Below are 22,352 nucleotides of genomic sequence, written 5' to 3' on the forward strand. Positions count from 1 at the left end.
ACGGGCCCAGGTCTCGGTCCCTGCCTGCACCCACACCCCTGCCACAGCCTCAGCGTGGGTACAATGGACTTCTCACCTCTTGACCTTGGGCATGGCCATGTGACCTGCTTTAGCCAGTGGTTAAGGGGAGAAGCACTTGAATCTGAAGGGAGGCCTCCCTCCAGGGCCTTCCGGTCCCTCTCAAGCCTCTGGTAGCAGGGCCATGAGAGAAACCGCCCTGAGCAGCCCAGCAGCCCAGGTGGGGCAGACCTGTCCCTGGTGTCAGGGGACTGCTAGCCATCCCATTATCACCAGCGCAAGCCCAGCTGAGGTCACCCCGCCGCCCTGCTGGCAGCCTGTTCCACCCATCACTGAGTCTGCGTGCTTGGTCCTTACACAGCGGTAGCTGACAAACACACTCCTCAGTAGGTGACAAAGCTCCTCGGGGCTGGCCCCGCTCTTCTCACTGTACTCCCCCACCAATTCACAGTCTTTAATCTCAAGCTCCAGACCCCCAGGTCCAAGTGCCTACTAGAAGTCATCTCCCTGGGATGTCACCTCCCTGGGATGTCCTCCAGGCACCCCAAACCCCAGCCACCAAAGCCCAGCGGCTCCCTCTGTGACCCACCTTGATGACAGCTGCCCCCACCTGCCAACAGCCGTCCACAGGTCTTGCCTCCCCACATCTGCTCACACAGCCCCCGAACGCTCCATCCCGCCGTGTGCCCCTAGCTCCCCCCACAGGGGTCCCACCCCCCTGGACCCACTCCCCGGCCCGCCGCTCCCTCGGATCCCCCAGCAGTCTGCTAGCTCAGTTTCCTGGTGCCCAGTCCCTGCCCCAGCCCTCCAGTTCCCGGTCTACACACCAGCCAAAGAGCTCACCATGAAACCGCCCTGACCTCCGCCTTACTGTTTTCAGGGCAAAGTCCAAACCCCCACCAAGGCCCTCGAGACAGGGGTTCTGCTCTGCCTGCCGCCAGTCCAAGGCCGCTCACCCGCCCTGACTGACCAGCTCAGACTCACGCTGGCCTTGCTGCATCTTACTTCGGGCACTGCCATGCTCCCGTCCAACCGTGGGGCCTCTGCACACACCATCCCCACCGTCACCCTGTCCCCTCTGTGCAAGCCCGGCCTGGCCCACTTGGGCCCTGCTGGCAGCCGCCTCCGGGGAACCCCCTGCACACCCATACTCCAGGCCTGAGCCGACGCGGCACAGCGGGCGCTCACCTGGGGTCAGCGGCCGCTCCGCCGCCCCGCCTCGGGGCAGGTGCTCATCCTCAGAGAAGCTCGAGTCCTGGTTGGGCTCAAAGTCCTCCTCAGCGGCCATACTCTCCATCAGCTTGCTCACGGCTCCCCCCTTGCCCCGGTTCTGAGAACAGAGCAGGACAGACCGACGGCTGAGGCCAGGCTGGACCCCGGGGTCACCGTCAGGCTGCCATGCAGCGTGGCACAGAGAGTAGCCCGATCCCACCTGAGCGCCAGGAGGAGGACAAGACGTGCTGAGGGAGCACCTCCAGCTGCACACAGATCTTGGGGTGGGGGCACCTAGGGTAACCCGCATCTGTCAACCTAACAAAGCAACTCTGCCGTGCCTGGGCCCCCGGGGAACCTCACCTCCTTCTTCACCTCCTTGCCCTTGGCCTTGGCCTTGCTCCTCTTGGCGGAGGCCGGGGAGCTGGTATGAGGGGCCCGGGCCTCGGTGGGCAGGGCAGGAACGCGGGGCGGTGGCAGCGAGGCTCCAGATCCAGCCTCCTTGCCCTTCTTCTTCTGGGGATGAAGCCAGAGAGTGGCTGTCAGAGGGCAGAGCGGGCCCAGGGCCCACACTCACCCTCCTGCCCCCGGCAAGCATTTCTGGTTTTAATCTTGTTTTATTACCACTATATATTACTTGTTATAAAAAAAAAAAAATCGACGTGCATGTAACTGAGTTCCTCTCCAATGATCCCACCAAGTGCAGAGGTGACTAGAGGGAATGATAACAGCGTGGCGTGTCCTTTCCAGAACTTTCCCCAACCACACACAACCATGTAAACTCACAGGCTACGCAAACACATTTGTGCATACACAGTACTTTTTTTCCCTTAAACATGGATGGGAATTTACCGAAAATTCCGCTGTGCAGCCTCCGTCCCCCCACCCTCTGCCAAGTGTATCTGGCAGACACGGAGGAGAGGCCTCCCTTTTTACTGTGACCAGCCGGCCGAGGTGCCTTGGCGTGGAGACCTGAAATTCATCTGGCTGCCTGCCTGCTTGTCCCTCTGCTGAATGAGGCCAAGAATGACGACAGCGTCGCTCGGCGAGGCAGGCACATTCCTGGCAGGAGCGTGCAGAACCGTGCCCCCACTGCCCGGGGCACTTCTGGGGACCAGCGGTTACGTTCCTCTCGCCCCAGCAGTGGGGGACACCTAGCTCAAAGCCCCCAAGGTGGATCTGGGATGCTCCCTCCCCTGGGGGCATGGAAAGCAGGCCAGCGCACGGGGACTGTGCGAGGCTCCACTGATCAGAGCAAAGGAGTGGGGACACCCTAGATGCCCAGCCACCCGGTGTACCCACAGATATAGCTACAAGCTTCTATCCCAGGGGCCAAGGTCCAGCATGGGAAGCACACGTGACGATATTCGGGGCAGGAAGCCGGCTCAGACCATATAGGTGACGGGAGGCAAGGGTGGGGGTCACACTGTGCATTTTAGAAGAAACGTGCCTGATACCAATGACCGAGTCATGGGCCAGGGGAGACGGAAATTAAGACAGAAAAAAAGGAGACTGGGCAAATGCTACCAAGACAGCAGCAGAAGTCACAGCTTCCACAGGAGATGGGCGAGCGCCAAAGCCAACAGTGTTAAAGGACAAAGTGGCGAATGTTACACGGACAAATGCGTCCGCTTTAATCTCTATTTGGGGGGAGAAATATATATACACAACTTTATATATGCTGAAGCAACTTGGCGCGCGCGCACACACACACACACGCACACACGCGCGCGCACACACACACACTGTATTTTCTTATTTCTGACGCGTCTTGTAATCCTGTTCCCATTTCTGAAACCAGAAGGCATCTTGCGGGTGGAAAGGCAGTTTTTCACGTGGCTGTGTCTCCTTTCCCACCTGACTTCTATTACTGAACAGTCAGCCTGTCTTACGGGGCATGTCTTTGCAGTTGCACACTCAGGAGGGAAGGGAAATCGACAGCAAAAAAAAAAAAGTAATCGCTGCAGGAAATCTAATTTTCTTCCTTTTCTTTATCATCCAATTACTGTTACAATCAGATAAAACTGGTAACTCTGTCTTTCCCACGAACCAGAAAGCCCATTTCTAAGAAACATTTCTTCTTTTAAAAGGAGAAAAGAATTCCAAAGGTGACAGGTTCTGTACACAGAGCAGAATGTTCATTGCTGGGATGAGTGCCATGGCCAAACACCGTCCGCAACCAGATCACCGGTGGCCAGCACGGCTGCTGGCAGCAGGTGTGAAAACCACGGGGTGGCCAGATGGTGGGGTGCTGTTCCTTCACTTGGAGAGCGAGTTTAAAAAAGAAAGAAAGAAGAGTGAACTGAAAAGCTCATGGCACACAGGAATGCCTGAGACCTAGCTCCAGATCTAGAAAGCAGGACCCGAGAGTGCGTCTCACAGACGGCGAACTCTGTTTGGCCCTGGAGCGGTTTCCTTCGTGTCTGACGTCTTAGACAGTTAATCTGTTCCACCCGCCTCTGACTGTATCGTCAGCAGGCTGGGATCAGGTGAGCCCCTGGTCCTCTCCTAACGGAAGCTGCCTTTCGGGGAAAGGCTCAGAGGGGCTGGGAGCCCTGTGGTTAAGGGCTCGGGCAGCAGGCCTCCAGTGCTCTAAGTTCAGCTCTGATAATCATTAGCCGCTGGGCTGACTGTGACGGTTCCGGGGCTGCCTGCGAGGCGCAGTCTGTAAGACTTCCTTACGTGGTTTGTAAAACCCTCCTTACACGGCCTGTGATGTCAAAAGCAGCATGTACTCGGTCTCTCCCCGCCCCCTGCTGCGTTCCCGATACAGCGCTCCTACGGCGCCCTGGCACTGCTGGGCCCACAGGCGCATCCTCTGTTCTACGAAGGGGACGCGTGACGAGCCCGTGGATGGCCTCAGGATGGGGCCTGGTCTGCAGAAAGACCAGCCACGACCCAAGCTTGACACTTCGGCCTCATCCCCATTCTTGGGAGAGGAGCAAGGGGCTGGACGGAACCTGAGCGACTGCTCTCCATCGTGCCTCTGTGATGAAGCGGCCACGAGAAACCCTCAGCGCTGGGGCTCCAACCACCGGAGGGCTGGTCCACACACCGAGGCATGCTGGAAGGGGCACGGGGCTCGGCGCCCCTTCACACACGCCCTGCCCCACACGTCTCCACCTGGCTGCTCCCAAGATGCACTTTTACGAGAAACTGGACCAGTAAATCAAGTGTCTTCCCGAGTTGTCATTTATTGACCTGAGGGGGGCAGGGTGGAGTCATGAAAATCCTTGATTTACAGCCAGGTGGATAGAGAGCACAGGGAACCACCTAGGACTTGCGCCTGGCCTCGGGGGTTGGGGCAGGGGCTCCACCTGTGGGGTCTGCGCCAGCTCAGGGGAGCTGGAGTCAGACGTGTTTCAGCAGACAACATGCGCATCCCTCCACCAGCACATGCAGCATCCATGCAGAGCGGTGAGGACATGCCTCGCCCCCACCGTGGACCCCCCCGATACAGTCATCATCATTATGTATTATTCCAGCATCTTCTCTCCAGGGACCAGAAAAACCCGGGGTGGCTTTGGCCGTGAGGGGTCAAGAATGAGGGGTCCCTGTGGATGCCGCTCAAACGCAGCCCCTGTCTTACTACCGGCTGACGCCGAGTCCCATCTCTGTTGGTGGCTTTCTCGAGAATGACACTGTGGTGTGGGGGACGTGGGGCAGAGGGGTCTGAGCCAGAGACCAGTGTTGTGAGCTGGCTATGCGGTTATGAGTGCAGCCACCCAAAGCTGGAAGGGCAGCAGGCCTCATCAGTACAGACTTCTCACAGAGTTCTCAAAAGGTAGGTGTTCCCTCGGACCGGGGAAAAAAAAAATCCCACCTCCATTTTCACTAACTTCTCAACAAACGAGGTTTTCCTTGTGGTGAGCCTTCGTCACCGACAGCAGTCACTGCCGGGAGCATGCGATAGTTCCCACAGAGGCCTTGGAACACCGCCTGAGCCCACGTTTCACACAACGGCACTTACTAGCCCAGCTGCCGGGTGTCCTCAACAAAGACGCCCGTCGAGGGGGCACCCAGAGGAGTGCCCAGCACCAATGGAGCTCTCAGCATCGCGCTGCCCCCCGGCCTCCCGGCCTCCCCGCCCCGGACCTACCTTCCTGGGGTCCTTCCTGTCCCTGGCACGGCCGGCGTCCTTGCGCGGACTGGGCAGGCCGGCCTTGGCACAGCGGCCGGGCTTGGTGGCGGGTGCGGCGCTGCTGGGTGCGGGGGGCGCCGAGGCGTCGTGCAGGAAGATCCGCTCGCTGCGCCGGCGCGTCCACAGGTCGTCGTCGCTGGCCTCGGGGCCCGCCTCCGGGCCTGGCTCCTTGGGGCCCCGCGACTTGCGGGCCTTGCGCCCCTTCTCGGCCACCAGCTTGGCCTTGTCGGGGCTGCTGGGGCCAGGGGCACGCGCACCAGGCGCGGCCAGGGCAGGACCTGGCTCCCCCAGCCCCTTTTTGGGCCGCAGCAGCCCGGCGGGTGACCGCTTCCGCACCTTGACCTCGCTCTCTGAGTCGGTGTACTCGAACTCTGTGCCTGCGTGCAGGTGAGGGGGGCGGCTGTGGACCGGGTGCTCTGCGGCTCTCCACTTCCCACCCTGGCCACCCCACCCCTGCTGCAGGGACGAGGCCGCCCAGGGAGGCTTCTGCCGCTTCCGGGGAGGAACCCGAGGCCCAAGATCAGGAGGCCTATGGCCCACTCCCATCCCGAATCCCCCCAGGCTGCCCAGACTCTGCTCCGGAACCTTCGCCCCGAAGCACCGTCTGGGAATGTGGCGTCTCCTGCCTGGGCACGTGTAAGCTTCCCAGCTCTTCCTGGGCCTCCTCGGGAATCCCGGAGCCCTGGGAGGGTGAGCCGGGGAGGGCCCCACACCTGCACGGCAGCAGCTCTAAGGGAGGCGGGCGGGAAAATCCACACAAAATCCCCGAGCCCCATTAGGACCTCGCCTCTCAAAGTTGGGGGGGTCCTAGACACCCACTCCCCTTTCAAGAGGACAGGATTCCCCAGAACCCAAACAGATCTGAGACCCAGCTCCTCCCCACAGCCAGGGGGCTACCTCCCTCTGCTGCAGGGCAGCCCCCAGCTTCCGCCCAGCTCCTGGGCTCCTTGAACGCACAGCCTCTCCCCAGCATCCGCTGTCCTCCGTCCTTGTAAGCCCCCCGGTCTTCGCTCCTTCTGGCTCCTCTGCCCAGAGCACCATCTCTCCCTGCCCTCTGCCTGGATGACTGCAGCCTCCTTTCTGAGAAGACCCACTCCACGCCCTGGGGAGTCCTCGGGCCACCCCTCCTCACCACAGGTACACGGCACGCTGCAGAGGTCCCGAATGTGTTTGTCTATCTTGGTGCGCTCCGCCCCCAGAAATAGATCCCCGCCTCCTCCTGAAGCCCCCAGCGTTGTACAGCACAGAGCTTGGCCCAGAGCTGGTGGCCAGGAAAAGACTCTGCACGGGGGTGAGTGGTGCTTCTCCCCATCAGGGGAATGAAGAGGGCCTGCCTCCTCCAGGCAGACCCCAGGGACGAGATGTCTGCGACAGTCCTGGGCGGACCGCCCTAGAGAAGGACTTGCCCCGGGTCAGCTGAGAAGCCAGGGCTGAACCTCAGGCCTACTGACCCTTGGGCAGCCAGCAGCCTGGCCACAAAGGCTCTTGCGGGAGGCTGAGACCCATCACCCCAACAGATGCAGCCTCGGCGGCAAGGGCAGGGCCAGGGGAGGGGCCACACTCCAGGAGAAGGAACCGCTTGCAAAGAATGAGGATCCTATTAATTCATCTTTTGTTAACAGACTTCCTGCTGCAGGGGAGATGGCTGGGGCTTTCTTGGCTGATTAGGGTGCAGGCCATAAGACACTCTTGGCCTGTGAGCTCTGCTTCTGGGCATGAGGGAATGAGACCCCACCTGATGACAGGTCCCTTGCAGAAAGCCACCTGAAATCCTAGACATACACAGGACACTGCAGGCTCACTGCACAGGGAGCCGGGGCGGGACAGGGTGGCGACCAGGACTGGACACTCGCCTGGGAGAGCAGAGGTTGGAGCCTGTTGCTCATGGTAAGATTGGGTAGGAAGATAACAGTTAAGAGCCTTTGGAGCAGCACAAGCTGTGCCTGGAACAGAGGACGCAGTCTCGCCAGGGCCCCGCGGTGAGGACAAGCACAAGGCCCTCAGAGACGGAAGCAGGGATCAGAACCCCCACCCTTGATTCCCAGCCAGCATCCAGAGAAACGTCTCCTCCCCAAAGAAACAGGCAGAAAGGAGGAACAAAGGCACAGGCCGAGAAAACAGAGAGAAAATAGTAGAGAAGAAAATACGACAAAAATAGGCTGAAAGCCAAGGGATTAAAAAAGATGTACCATACAAACAGTAACCAAAATTGAGCTGCAGTGGCTGCAGACAAGCCTCACTTCACTGTGAAGCTGCACCTTTTTACCAACTCGAGATCGGCGGCAACCCTGCGTCGAGCAAGTCTGTGGACGATAGACTTGTTCCCTCTATGCCTCTCTGTCACATTTTGGTAATTCTCACAAGATTTCAATTTTCTCATCATTATACTATATCATCATGCTTGTTATATCTGTGACCAGCGATCTCTGATGTTACTACTGCAACTCACTGAAGGCTCAGAAGACGGTTGTCAATTTTTAGCAATAAAATATTTTTTACCTGAGGCATGTGCTTTTTTTCTTAAAACATAATACTATTGCACCTTTACGACTGCAGTAAGGTATAAACATAACTTTTATCCGCATCGGGAAGCCAAAACATTCGCGTGGCTCACTGTACTACAATATTGGCTAAATGCAACATTGCGTTGGTCTGGCATTAAACCCACATGATCTCTGAGGTATGTCTCTACTGTTATCAGACAAAATAGGTTTGAAGACAAAAATCGAGAAATAAAGAAGGACGTTTCGCAATGATAAAATGATCAATCCATCAAGAAGACATAATTATAAACAAACGTAAACATAACGCAGAAACGGACAGAAAGGATTATACACCATGACCAAGGGAGACGCAGGCCAGGAATGCAAGGTCGGTTTGACACCCTTTACAAAATCAAGATAATATACCATATTAATCGGATGAAACATAAAAACCACATGAACAGCACATTAACAGACGCAGAAAAAGCAACTGACAAAACCTAGTACCCTTTTGTGATAAAATCACTCAACAAATGAGAAACAGAAGGAAACTTCCGTAACTTGATAAATGGGAAAAAAAAAACACTGTTAACATTATATTTGGGGTTCCCAGATGGCTCAGTGGTGAAGAATCCACCTGCCAAGCAGACCACTTGGGTTCAAGGAAGAGATCCTGGGTCAGGAAGATCCCCTGGAGAAGGAAGTGGGAACCCACTCCAGTATTCTTGTTTGGGAAATTCCGTCGACAGAGGAGCCTGGCAGGCTACAGTCTATGGGGTCGTAAAGAGTTGGACGTGACTTAGCAACTAAACAACAACATCATACTTAATAGAAGAAGTATGAAAGCGTTCTCACAAAGAAATCTATGGAGCAGGGAAGCCAGGAAAAAAAAAAAATCTATTCTCATCGCTTCTGTTCAGTATTGCATGCAAGATCTAGCCAGAGCAAGCAAGCAAAGAAAACAGAGGGAATATTCATTGGAAAGGAAAACATAAAACTATCTCTATTTGTAGATGACATGATCTTATATACAGAAAATCCTAAGGCATTTATTTTTAAAAAATTATTCGAACAAATGAGTTTAGCAAGGATGCAAGATAGAAGATCAATTTACAAAGATCAGTTGCATTTCTATACATTAGCAGCAAACACTGCAAAAATGAACAGAATTCCATTTATAATACCATCCAAAAGGACTTCCCCCTGGTGGTACAGTGGATAAGAATCTTTCCTATATACCAGCTATGAACAAGTGGGAATCTGAAATTTAAAACATGGTAATACTTACACTAACAATCCCCAAAATGAAGTAAGTTAAATTTAACAAAATATGTAAAAGATCCAAATGAGGAAAACTACTAAAAAAAAAATCTGATGAAAGAAATCAAAGCTATTCCATTGTCACGGACAGGAAGAATTGATACTGGTAAAGTGTCATTTCTTTCCAAATTGATCTATGGATTCAACGTAATAAACCCAATAAAAAATGCAGCAAGTTGTTTTATAGATATCAATTCTAAAGTTTGCATATTGAGGCAAAAGGCCCACAACAGCCAACTCAATATTTAAAGATAAGAACAAAGTCAGAGGACAGAAGGTAACTCATTTCAAGACTTACTGTAAAGGTGGAGTAATCAAGACAGGGAGATACTGGCAAAAAAACAGACAAACAGGTCAATGGGTCAGCATAGAGAGCCCAGACACAGACTACCGTACAACCCGTCAGATAATGTTTGACAAAGGAGTAAAGGCGATACAATGGAAAAGAGAGAATCTTTCCAACAAACGGTGCTAGAGCCAGCGGACATCCACATGCAAAAAAAACAGAACCTGGACGCAGACCTTACACCCTTCGCAAAAATTAATTCATGCCAGACCACAGGCCTAAACTTGCACTGCAAAAATACAAGACTTCTAGATGACGATGCAGGACAAAGTCCAGATGGCCTCTGGTATGGCAGTAAATTTTTAGATGCAAAACCAAAGGCACAATCCATTAAAAAAAAGAGAGAGAGAACTGATAAGCTGGATTCCAGTAAAATTAAAATTTTCTGCTTTGTGAAAAGCACTGTCAAGAGAATGAAAAGATGAGACCTAGTGAGAAAATATTTGCAAAAGACACATTATGACTGTTATCTGAAATACAAAAGGAACCCTTAAAGCTCAGTGCTAAGATTTAAATTAAATAACCCAATTTAAGAACGGGACAAAAACCTTAACAGACCCTTCACCAAAGAAGATATGCAGATAGCAAGTAATAAGCATATGAAAAGATGCTCCACAGCATATCATTAGGAAAAATGCAAATTAAAACAATGAGAATGTCCAGAATCCAAAACACTAACACCAAACGCTGGTGAGGATGCTGAGCCACAGGAATTCGCGTTCACTGCTGGCGGGACTGCAAATTGGTGCAGTTAACTTCGAAAGACAGTCTGGCAGTTTCTTAAAAAACTAAGCGCGATCTTAACATATGCATATAATCTAGTGATCACACTCCTTGGTATTTACCCAAAGGAGCTGAAAACATGTCCAGACAAAAGCTTGCACACAGAAGTCTAGAGAAGCTTCCGTGAAAGCTGCCAGAACTAGGGTGCCACCCAGGTGTCCTTCGAAGCCCTTGAGCAGGTGAACGAAGAAACCAACTGTGGTCCGTCCTGACAGTGGAGTGTTTCTCAGCATAGAAAGCACTGGGCCATCCAGCCCTGAACAGACGTGGTCCCGGGAGGCGGTGCGGGCCACTGGGAATGCGCTCTGGGGTGCGTGAAGTCAGGGCAGCTGGGAGAGGCCAGGGGGTCAGGGTGGCAGGGTAGCAAGCAGGGCCCATTTCCCATGGCCCAGCCCCTGCCAGGAGGGCCCAATGTGTACCACCAAGGCTCAGAAAAGGGCAAGGGGAGCTGACACCCCAAACACATGTGGAGCCATCTTGGTTTCAAACACCAACCCCTGGTGAAGGTCCCAAGGTGTCTGTCTGTCCCAAGAAGACAGAGATACGACTGGAGACGCAGAAAGAAGAGGGACGTGAGGCCGGGACACGGCTGGGCCTCCTGCCCAAGTGTTGGTACCCGCTGCCTCTGTGTGCCCAGCTGGGCAGCGGGATGGTAAGCTGGCACCACTAATGACCTCCGCTGGGTTGCAACCCCAGGCCCACAAAATTTGCCCTGTGTGGGCCAACTCATCTCACTGAATAAACCGCCTACTGCCCTAAGTGTCAAGAGCTTCTCCTTCTTCCAGACCTTTGTGCGGCCTATTCCTTCCACGTGCACCTCGATTTCGCCTACATCACCTTAGCCAGCTCCCATTTTTCTCTCCTGGCTCAGCCTGGGTGTCGCCAACCTGCAGTGGTCTCCCTTACCCCTGGGCTGAGCCAGGGGCCTCCGGTGGGCTCCCACAGCCCCCAACGTGCAGATCTGAGGCCTCTGCAGACCCCAGAGCTGCCTCTGGGTGCCGAGGTCCTGTTTGCTGGGAGCATCACCAATGAAGGTCATGGCACAGCTCTGGAGACCCCTCCCCAGGGAGCGGCAGGCCGGGGGTCCCCCATCACCAGGGCCGTCCGCCCAGGCCTGGCCCGGCCCTGCAGGTAGAGTTCCCGTCCTTCTCTTGAGCCCCTCCTGCAGGCGGGGCAGTGGGACCCACCGCTGGGACTCACCCATCAGGCTCTGCCGCTCCTCCTTCTTGCGGGCCTTCTGCTTGGCCTCCAGCTGCACCACAGACAGGGATGGCCCCATGGTGGGGCTGGGCAGGGCGCTGGCTGCAAAGCGCGCCAGCAGGCCCAGCCCGCTCTCCTCCAGGCCCGGCGACAGGGCCCGCTCCCGGGCGCCCAGCCTACAGCCGCCCGTAGCCTCGTCCTCCTCCAGCTCATCGTCCTCGTCCTCCTCCTCGGAGCTCTCATCTGGCGTGCAGAAAACAGGGAACGAGTCAGAGCCTTGGCCAGGGCCGGCGCCGCCCCCCCGCGCCGCCGCAGCGCCAGCGAGGGGGCCGCGGCTCCAGCCCACGCGCCTCCCGCCCCCAGCCGCCCCCAGCCTTCAAAGCCAGCCCAAGACCTGGGCGTCCTGGGCAGCCCAGAGGTGGGCGGCGGCTTTGGGAGTCGAGTGTTCCTGCAGGGGAGCACCAACATGCACCTGTGCTGTGGGGGGCGGGGACGGACACACGGACGAGGACTGGAGACAGCGCTCTCCACGGTCTCACGCGCACACACGCGCACACACAACCCAACACACACGTGAAAGCTGGGGGAGGAGGCAGGAGGAGGAGGAGGAGGAGGGAGGCGAGGGCAGGCAGGGGGCAGGGGGGCGGGAGGACCGTGAGGGCGCAGGCCGGGCGCTGGCCCCAGGGTGTGTGGGGGCGGGCAGGGGGCAGTCTTGCCCGTGGGAGGCCTGGGGGTCGGCTGGCAGCAGGAGAAGGTGGAGTTCGGTCTCACCTCGGAGTGGGTAGGGGGCTCCCATGATGGCAACCCTCAACGGGCTCTGGGGTCCACAGCTGAGGCCCAGCACCCTGGGGAAGCCTGAGGCAAATCCACAGTCCTCTCTGAGCTACTGTTTCCTTATCTGTGAGAATCTCAGCTCAGCTCAGCCAAGGGGGCCACAGCCCTGCTACACCTCCAGGGCCGGGAAGCGGGAAGGGAGCCGCAGGGCCGGTCGGCCCACTCTGCTCTGCACAGTCAGGTGCTCAGGCGGCAGAGCAGGACTCGAACCCGGGGCTGGCAGCTCACCGCCCACGGCCTAGTGGGAAAGAGACTCTGGGGGAGCCCCAGCCCACCTCGCTGGGTGGTGAGACAGAAAGGCGCTTCTCCCCAAAAACTGGCCCAGCTCGGACCATCAGCACAAAGGCGGGGCGGGCAGTGCAGCTGGAGGCCGAACCAGGGAAGGTGACCTTCCGTGCATGTGAATTAAGTCCTCCGCCAGAAAGAGAGACGGCCTGGAGGTGCAGGCCAGCTTCCCCGCTCAGCTGACCCCACCAGGGCGGTGGGTGGGAGGGCACCCGGCCTGTCTGCCCATGAGGTGCTGTGGCCAAGGAGGTGCCTGTCTGCCCGGGCCGCTGGGAGCCTGGAGAGGACTCACCAACAAGAAGAGGAAGGAGGACTATGAGCTACTGCCTCTCTGCACTGTCTGGGGGCCGGGAGTCAGGGTCCAGGGGCGGGTGAGCCCTAGATGGTGGCCAACTCCACATTCTCCTGCCAACGCCCCCAAGCCGCCTACTTGCTGTGCTGCAGCGAGCGGCCCAAAGAGGCGGCCTCGGGGGTGCCAGGGAGGACGGGGGGTGGGGTGGGGGGGTCTGGTCTGCCTGTCCCAGCCGAGGGAGCCCTCGGTGAGGGAGGCGGACGAGAGCTTGAGGGAGGCCCGGAAGGGGCTGAGAAAGGGAGGCAGAGAGAGAGGCGGGCTGTTAGGAGGGGTAAGCGGACGGAGACCCGGCTCCCTGAGAGATGGGGGCAGCGGGATGGAGGCTGGCGGGGCGGGCAGGCGGCAGGCAGGCAGTGCACACTTGCGATCCATTCACATTGCGGACGTCACATGGTTCTGTCTCCGCCCAGTGGGCCACAGCGGCAAAGCAGGCTAAGTGTAGGCAGACTTTTGGCAGCGCCTGGGTCCCCCGCTTCGGGCAGGCCCCCCTCCACCTTGGGGCTTGGCCAATCTGAGCAGGGTGGCGGGCAGGGGGCTGGCTGGGCGGGGGGGAGGGGCATGGGGTGGGACGTGGGGCTGCTCAGGTGTGGAGACTCCGGCTCTCTCCCACCCAGGGTTCTCGCTCTGGCTCTGGGTTTCTGAATGTCTGGAATGTCTGCATTGGATCCCAGAAAGCCAGGAGTGGCCTGAACCCGGCACTGCGAGATGGAAGAATGTTTGGAAAGCAAAAAGCCAAAAGAAAGGGCATGTCTCCCACAAAAGAAGTGCCGCCTGGGTCACTCTGGTCTCCCGAGACCCTTTCCCATCTCCTGCTTCCGCGAGCCTGCGGGCCCGCCCTGGCTCCCTCCCAGGGTGGCCAGCCTGCTCAGGCCAGAGCCCAAGGAGGTAGGGGAAGCTGAGAGAGGAAAGGTGTCTCGGGACCAAGGAGCCTTTCTGGAGTTATCCACACCTGAGGCGACAGAGCTTGCCAAGGGCAGGGGGAGGGAAAAGTCCCAACAAAGAAACCTGAGGAAATGCAGAAAAACTTTTTTTTTCCCCAGGGGAAAAAAAAAACACCTGTTGGCTCAATATGTGGGGGTTGGCTCTTGTCACTTGGTTTTTCAAAACCCGATCCGTAAATGCCAAAGTGATCCACTGCTGCCATAGCCGATGGGGGCAAACCCCGAGGGGTGGGGGGTGCAGAGGGGACACAGAGAAAGGGGTTGTGCCTACCTACGGAGCAACGAGCCCGGCTCGCACCCAAGCTCAGTGACCCGCTGCGCGTCTGCCCTACTCCCAGCCTTCGCTGTGCGTCCAGAGTGCAGCGTGAGAGCAAATGCGAGAGACCAAAACAGACATTCAAAGCGTCATGGGGAGGGGTCAAGGGTGAAGGTATGGCCAAGCTGCTGGGGGGAGAAAGCAGACACACCAGAGAAGCCAAGCCAGTTAGGTGTTTTAGTACCAGGCGTCAGGAAGGCCCTATTACCCAAATATCCCTTTGGAGACCTGACCAGCGGTCTGGGTGCAGCGGAGACCCGCCTGCCCCCTGCACGGGCTCTGTCTGATGCTGGGTCTGGTTCTGGTGGGTGGGCCCCTGGCTACCAGATCTGGGATGCTGCCTGCTTCTCTGTGGGCTCTGGGCTAGGGCGGGAGAGCTCCAAACCTTGGAAGCTGGAACTCTGGCCTCTGAAGGGGAGGAGGCGTGGGGACCCAGCCCCGGGAAGGCGAGAGGGGAATAGGGAACCAGCCAGACGTGTCCACAGAGGCCTCACAAGACGAGGCCAGCGGGAGACCTACGGCCCAGGCTGTGCTCGCTCAGGTGTGGCGGCCGCGCAGGGAGCCTGAGCCCCGAGGCCCTGGCTCCATCCTCTCCTGATCATCCAACAGTCAGGCTCAGACCCCCAAGGCACTGCAATCCCCGCCCAGCTCTGGGGTCCCTGAAAGGGGTCTGCCCTGAAGCAAACCCTAACCCCCACCTCAGGACATTTGGGAGTGGAGGTTCTGGAAGACTGAGACCAGTCAGTCTACCAGGGAGCTCACAGGGTCGCTGAAACCAACCCTCTCTGCCTAAGTGAGGCCGGGGGGCAGACCAGCCTGGGACTCCTGGGGCTCCTCTGAGCTCTGCCCCTAATAAGGCAATGAAGCCTTGAGATTTCACAACAAAACTCGGGGACGCAGAGTGCTCTTGATCCTGCACTGCCTATATGCCCTCCCAAGCAGAAACACGTGTTAGAAAATGAGCGTTTGCAAGTATTTTTTAACCACTGTTGCATAAAAAGCTTTAAGAAAACAAAAGACAAACAAGCAGCTTAAAAAAAAAAAAAAAAGATGAAGCTTGAGGTGAAAGCAGCTGACTTTAAACCTGGGAAATGAAAGGCATGCCGACAGCTCCCAGGGATATTTGAATAATAGAGAACGCAGACTGCGATGTTCCATCTACCCCCTTCTGGGGTGGGGGGGGGTGGGGGGGGTGGGGGGGGAGAGGGGGGAGGGGGGAACAAATGAGGGAAGCGGCAACCTAATGGTCCAGTCAGGACACAGCAAGAGAGACAAGGCACACGGGTTTAGTTAAAAATGAACTCGGTATGTTTAATAAAGCTTGGTATTACCAAAATCGCGGTACAAACATCAAGTCACACGCCCACACGACAGAATTCCATTTACAAAACGTCCCCTGGGAGGCCTCCGCAGCCACGGCCACGCCAGGAGGACCCACCCAGGCCTGCGGTCCAGGGGGTGGGAAGGCGAGGGTAGGGGGGCGGGCGGGCGGAGGTGGGAGAGGGAAGAAGACTAAAAACAGTCCATATAAAAGCTCAAAAAGAGCCAGCCAGTGGTATTATCACAATGATACAGGTACAGATAAAAACAAAAATAAAAGGACCCAGGCTGATACAGCAGGCTACGCTGCCAAGGCCCGGACGGCCACCTGGCCGGGCCACCCCAGCGGCTCCCGGCCGCCCTCCCTGCGCTCGCGCTCCGCTCTCGCTCTCGCACTCACTCGCTCGATAGGAAACATGGAAGGTTATTGTGTGTTTGGAGCTAGTAACCTTGGTCAAATGAGTCCTCCGAGGAATCGCTGAAGGAGGAACGGGGCTCGACCTCTTGAAGCAGCAAACAAAACGGCTGCTTCCTGCCGGCGGCCGGCTTGGGCTTCAGAGTCCGGGCGCCCGCCAGGGCCCTCTTGGTCAGCTTGGGGCCGCCGGCTGGCTTGCTATTCTTCGCCACCATGCCGCACAGGAGGGAAGGTGTCAGTTTGGAGCCGGAGGGGCCCTGGGCAGCCCACTCGTCCTTCAGGAATTCCTCCTCTTCCTCTGAATCCGTATCTGCAGTCAAAGTAGTTTTTAATAAAGATAAGTCACAGAGCCAGGGGAGGGAGGGGGCTAGGGTCTCTTCCAATAGCCTCGGCGCCTTTGAGGACACTCTGCCACGTGCCGGAACCAAGGTCCAAACGCCCACCGGCCATGGAACCGGCAGAGTTCCACCACCTGGCGTGCTCTTCCCCATCTGGCCTCATCTCTCACCTGGGAGGCCTCTGAGCCGCAGGCCCCACACAACCCATCTTGCATGGTTTGGACCCAGGCCCTGGCTGGGCCGTCGCCGCTGCCAGCACCACCCACCACACGGCCACAGGGCGAGCAGTCTTTCCCGGCCCTGCAGGAGGCGGGAGCCCCACTCTCAGGAAGGTCTCTGCCCTGCGCGGGGAGGTCACTGCCGAGTCCAGTCCACCCCACAGGACTGCAGCCAGCTCCTTGTGGGGAGGGAAGCAGCCTAAAAAGGGAAGGACTCAGGTAAAGCCCTTCTTTCCCAGAACACCAGCTCGCAGTAGTATTCGGGGCAAGCGTGTAAAGACTCACAACCCAGCTTCCTGCTCAGCAGTCAGCACAGTGGCGTCTGACGAATGACACTGCGGCTCCCAGCCCTACCCCGTTTCTTTTCTTATCAGAGCCGGGTGACCAGCACGCTGGTTCTGGCCTCCCACACGTCTCCAGCCTTGGAGCTGCATGAAGCTTTGGGGAGGGGGCTGTCAAGTGGGCACAGCTCTGGCCCCTTCCAATCCCTCCCCAGGCAGACTCACACCACTTTCGTCTGTTCTACACACGAGGTTGGTGAGCAAGATTCCATCAGACAGAAAGGATCTGAAGCCAAAGGCTATAATCCCTTCACCTCGTCAAATCCGTTCCAAAGATGGGGAGCGTTAAAGAACACATCTGCCCTCCCCAAGTCCAAGAGAAGGAGGGAGTGAGACAGAGACAGAGAGAGAGAGAGAGTGTGTGTGTGTGCACGTGTGTGCATTCTGGGGGGCAGGGTTCTCTGGCTGCCTCCTCCAACATCTATGCTTTCCACTCAACACCCAACTGCAGGGTGGTCTGGCAACTCTGGGTGGGACGAGGACACGCCTCTGCCCGTCGCCCAGCCACAGCTCTCCCTCCCGTGTGCTCCATCCTGTCCTTCTTGAAGCCACTTGCCGGGCTGGACAAGTCCATGCGTGACAAGGACCAACTTGGCTTCCCACCAGAACCCACCAAGCAAGCCACCAGATCCCTACAACCCCCAGTGAAAGCGCAGGAGGGCGACGTTCTCTCTGCCCATCTCCTCCTGGTACAGCATCTCAAAGCTAGAAACACCTTGACCTCTTTGTGACCCTGCTTGCACGCATTTACCGGAAAGGCAAAAAGACTCATGTGAAAAACAGAAGAGACGCACTCTCTCCACAGCCAGCCACTCTCTCCACTCTCTCACGTCATAGCCACCAGCTAACTGCAGACAGGCCTTTTGACCACCCTGTGGCAGCATTAACCCACTTCTCTCAACTGAACAGTGCAGTTTTAGACAAGAGAGTAACAGGGATGAGCAATCTGAACACTGCTTTGCATGCCTACACATACCTGCCACAGTGGACTTGGCAGCCTAGAGTCCCCCCTCCCCCCTGCAAAGACCTCAGCTTATCTCTGGACTCTAGCCTGAACCCCACCTCATCCCCCTGTAAGCGAGAGAGAAGACATCCTTCCACCACCAGGCAGGCCACACCCACTGAAATATCAAAGGAAAAGCAATCCCTGCTCTCTCTGTGATATTCCAGAACAAGCAAAGGAGAGCCCTTCCCTTCTCCTTCGGAGCGACAAGTCTCTAGAACTGGTGCGAGGCGGCCAGGGGCCTGGGCAGTGCCGCTCAGCTCACACCCACCTGAATCTGAGGCATTTCAGCCAACGAGCCCACCCAGGGGACATTAGGCACAAAAGTAGATCCTCGCCCCCACAGCCATGAGCATCAAGGCTGGAGACCAAGGGCAACCAAAACCAGAAACGTTAGAATCCAAAGACACCAGCAGCAGCTTCATCTCGTGCCAGATGCCTTCTCCCAGCTGTTCATCCACCCAGGGAGCTCACTTAGGGCTCTGGATAGCGCTCGGGGGGAGGGGGGGGGGGGGCGGGGGGGGGGGAAGGCCATGGTATCTTAACTCTATACTTTCTTTCCTTAAGAACACACACCATTTCTTGCCCTTAACAGTCATCACGTACCCCTCCCCGCCCCGACCCCATGAACTAGGCATAGGCAGAGCCGATCAAAGGCCCAGTCACACAGACGCACGCAGTCACCAAACAGAGAGCTTTCTACCCCAGTCACGGCCTGGGGTCCCCCTCGAAGAAACCCGCGGACAGATGCCTGGAGGCAAACAGCGCCTCCCCGGCCTTGCTGCGGCGGCCACAGCCCTCGGCACCCACGCATCCTGGCATTACGCGTTTCGCCCAGGTACTTACTGAGCACCCATTAGGTGCCAGGCGGCGGGCTCTGGGCCAGCGGACGGGCGTCGGGGATGGGGGTGGGGACAAGGCCGTCCGGGCTCCGGAAACCCACGCTCCCCCAGTTCTCAGACAAGAAGAGCCAAGGCCGCAGGCTCCGCGTAAACTCGGCCCCTCAGCGCGACCAGCTGTTACGTTTCAGGGGCCCGAAAGCAGCATGGGGAGGGCGGCTGCCGCCCAGGCAGCAAATAGGCAGCGCCCATCGCGACGGGCCATCCCGAGCCGCTGAATCTGATGGGCTGGGCCCTGCCTCAGCATCTATCCTCAGAAACAAACCCGGTAACCACGTGGAAGGGCCATCCCGAGCCGCTGAAGCATCTATCCTCAGAAACAAACCCGGTAACCACGTGGAGGGCCGTCGCAAAGACAACAGGAGAGGCCGCCCTGGTGTGCGCTCCACAGACGCTTTCCCCACTAACACGGACCTCAAGGATTGGCAGCTGCCTGAGGGCGCGAGCGACCCCGCCAGCTCTATGGTTTTCACGAGCGACCGCTCTAGGCTGAGCAACCGCCAACTCTGTAGCACAAGGCCTCCACACCGATGGCCTTAGCGCTGACCAACAGAAGGCGGGTACAGGGGGGCTGGCGGACTTCCGCTCCCACCCGCCTGCCAATCACGAGTACCCACCAATCACAGGTGGCCGCCCAAAGAACAGTGCCCAGGCATCTCAACCACCTCCGTTTCCGGCCTGGTACCGGCGCCAAAGCGGAAAAAGAGACCATCACTAGAGACCATCGAGCTTTCGAGGCAGAAAGCGGAGGAAAGGAAGGAAAGGGAGGAAGAACAGCCCTGAGGCGGCGCGGCCCACTACTTACTGTAGGAGTAACTGCTCACTTCCGAGGCGAAGGGGGAGTGGGTCGACTTGGGCTGGCCTCTGGCCTTGAAGCCCACCTCCATCTTCCCGGCTTTGGCGGCCCTTTTGTGTTTACCTTCTCGCGAGGCTTTCAGAGACAGGCTGAGGCCTTTGGCCAGCGCCTTCCTGTCCTTGCCCAGCAGGCTGTCGTAGGGCGTCAAGTACCTGCCACAGCCCCCGCTCGCTTTTGACTTCCCCCCAGAACCATCGGAGAACTTGAAGGGCGACTTCAACTTGTCCTGCTTTGTGAGGGAGAGGGCTTTATCTAGCTTGCTTGCCAACTGCTCCTGGTCGCTAGCCATCTTCTTCTTCTTAATCTTTAGCTGGAAAGGGAAGTTGGGAAGTCGTGGGGTTAAGACATTTGACACCCACAGTGGGTCTCAGTGCACGAGCTCAGACGAACCTGGCCTCCTTCTCCCCGCCTCTGTAGCTTTCTGACACGCTGCTAAATTCCTCTTAGCCTCAATTCCTCTACTCTGTAAAATGGGGGTGATTAGGCACAGGCAGCACTGGGTTGTGCTGAAGATGAACTGGGAAAAGGCACGTGAAGCACTTATTAAAGAGCTGTTACTGTGGTTACAGTTATCTTCGCCACCGGCTGGCTCTGGTGCTGTGCTTCCTAGCGGGGAGCGCCTAAAACAAACAGCGCTGCCAGGGAGCCAAGGGGGAGAAGGTGGCTGGATTAAGGGAGGAGGAATGAACCCAAAGATGGAAAACCAGATCACAGCACAGCTGATCTGCTTATCTCAGCTGCCTAAAGCAGGTGATGAAGATGGCCTCACAGCCTAAACCAGGCCATCCAGCTAAATGGGCTGAAGCTGCCAAGAAAATGCCTTGAGTGTGCCTTGGACGCCTGAAGCAGAAAGAATGATTAGAGATTTCACAGATAAATTCCTGCTTGCGCGCCTCCCATCAGCTGGAGTCATTTGCTGTTGAAACATGCAGCTTCAATGGCCCTCATTTGAACATTTCATCGCTATTTTCTCTCTAATCAGGTAACATTTCATAAGGAGCGAAAAAGTTGGGATAGTGTCAATTAGACAACAAGAGTGCCCTTCACGGTTCGAGAGTACAAAGGGTGCTGACGTACGGACTACAAACTGGCTCTCTTCCCCTCCCCACGGACCCACTCTCTCCCCTATGTAGGTCCTTCTCTCTGACGCCTGAATCAACCATAACAGCCCCTCCCACAGGGCTTTTCTGGGAGGGACGACAAGGTATGTTAGTATTCAGCAATAAGGGCCTTCAAGTGGGTGATTTCAGTGCTCTGCAGAAACAAGAAAATTCAAGGCGTTGGCACTCGCCCCTTTACCTCAGGAGAGTTCCCAGAGGAAATTACAATGGCATCAAGCCCTTGTTTCTTCAAACTCCAGAATGGTGAAGCTGCTCATTAAATAATTATACATGAAACAACTGAATAATTGCACTATTGGGGTGAGAACTTGCAGTCTCTCCTCTGCGCTTCAGCAGAGGGTCACGAAGCACACACACAGGACGGGCTTTCAGCCTCAGCGCCACCTGGGGCTGTGTTACTTTGCCAGCTCTCTGACCTCCCCTGGGCCTTACTTTCCTGCTCTGCCCAATGACCAGGATTGGAGGAGTGGCTCTGGCACTAAGGCAACCACCCTCAACAAGTGTTTGCACCTAGGTTACTATTCCATTTTATCCATAGTGATTCCACAGATCAGTGTATCCCAAAAGTGTCTGTGCAACAGGGCCAGGAGACCTGCAAAGGGGGTGTGTGAGCCCCAGCAGCCCTGCCAGACCCTCTGCCCCAAACCAACAGCACACCTGAAGGACGAGGCGACCAACCTGACTCACAAAGTCTGACGAGGTTTCGTGCTCGTCCCAAGGCTGGTTCCTCCCCCGGGCTTTCCCCGCTCCGCCGAGGGCGTCGTGGTCCTCCTCAGGCCCCTTGTGTCTCTTCCTCATCCCCGCTCCCAGCTCGTAGTCGTCTGAGGTCAGCAGGGGCTTGCTGCTCAGCCTGAAACCCAGACATGGAAGTGGTCAGCGCCCCGGCCAGGCAGCATTCGGGCCGGGGATCCGCCCTTATGGCCCTGAAGGGTGGGCTCTGGATGCTGAAGCAGACTGTGATGCAGACTGACGGGTCTGAAGCACTGTGGTGCCAGGACTCTGGGACACTTGTGAAGGAGGCAGAATGAGCGTTTAATGGGGGGAAAAAAAAAGAAGAACTTCTTGAAAGCAGTGTCTCTGCCGGCCCCTTTCTCTCTCATACTCCTCCACGTACACACACACACATCTTGTCACAGTCAGAGACCTCTGTACCCAAGCATGCCAAGAACACGGATCAGAAATGCCATGGACATCCACCAGGATGGGGCAGGGGTTGCGATCAAGAGCTGCTGTGAAGGAGGAGCGACTTGCTGTGCTATACCCGAGCAGCACAAGCGGTCAGGCCACGGTCCCGGTGGCCAGCTTTACACTAAAGCCTCACAAGCAACAATAAGATAGAAGTAACTTTTACCTGGTCTTTACTGTGTGCCTCACTCCACGTCTGTGCTTTGTATTTTAACTATAAAACAACACTTGGTTCCACATACTGCTCTTTATAGAGGAAGGCGCTCACCTAGAAGAGCTAACGCCAGGCCCAAGGTCGCAAGGCGCACAGACCTGGCACTCGGCAGAAGGCGCACCCACCTCCGGGGTCTGCGCTCCTACCCAGCAGCCCCACGTGCGGGCAGCCCCAGCCTCCGCTCGCTCCTCCAGGAGCAGCTTTCCCTACC

General features: G+C 57.0%; 1 protein-coding gene across 1 annotated transcript in view; it reads right to left on the reverse strand.

Moving 5' to 3' along the window:
• Positions 1-22,352, reverse strand: part of TNRC18 (trinucleotide repeat containing 18) — a 78,731-nt gene that overhangs the window by 11,370 nt on the left and 45,009 nt on the right. Inside the window, exons 14-20 of the mRNA XM_052655233.1 lie at positions 21,421-21,592; positions 19,571-19,931; positions 16,001-16,276; positions 11,504-11,746; positions 5,330-5,748; positions 1,594-1,746; positions 1,207-1,348 (exon numbers count right to left, since the gene is read on the reverse strand). Coding sequence (XP_052511193.1) covers positions 1,207-1,348; positions 1,594-1,746; positions 5,330-5,748; positions 11,504-11,746; positions 16,001-16,276; positions 19,571-19,931; positions 21,421-21,592 — 1,766 coding nt within the window. The remainder of the gene's footprint in view (positions 1-1,206; positions 1,349-1,593; positions 1,747-5,329; positions 5,749-11,503; positions 11,747-16,000; positions 16,277-19,570; positions 19,932-21,420; positions 21,593-22,352) is intronic.

The sequence above is a fragment of the Budorcas taxicolor genome, chromosome 2 (genome assembly GCF_023091745.1).
Source record: "Budorcas taxicolor isolate Tak-1 chromosome 2, Takin1.1, whole genome shotgun sequence".
Lineage (NCBI taxonomy): Eukaryota > Metazoa > Chordata > Mammalia > Artiodactyla > Bovidae > Budorcas > Budorcas taxicolor.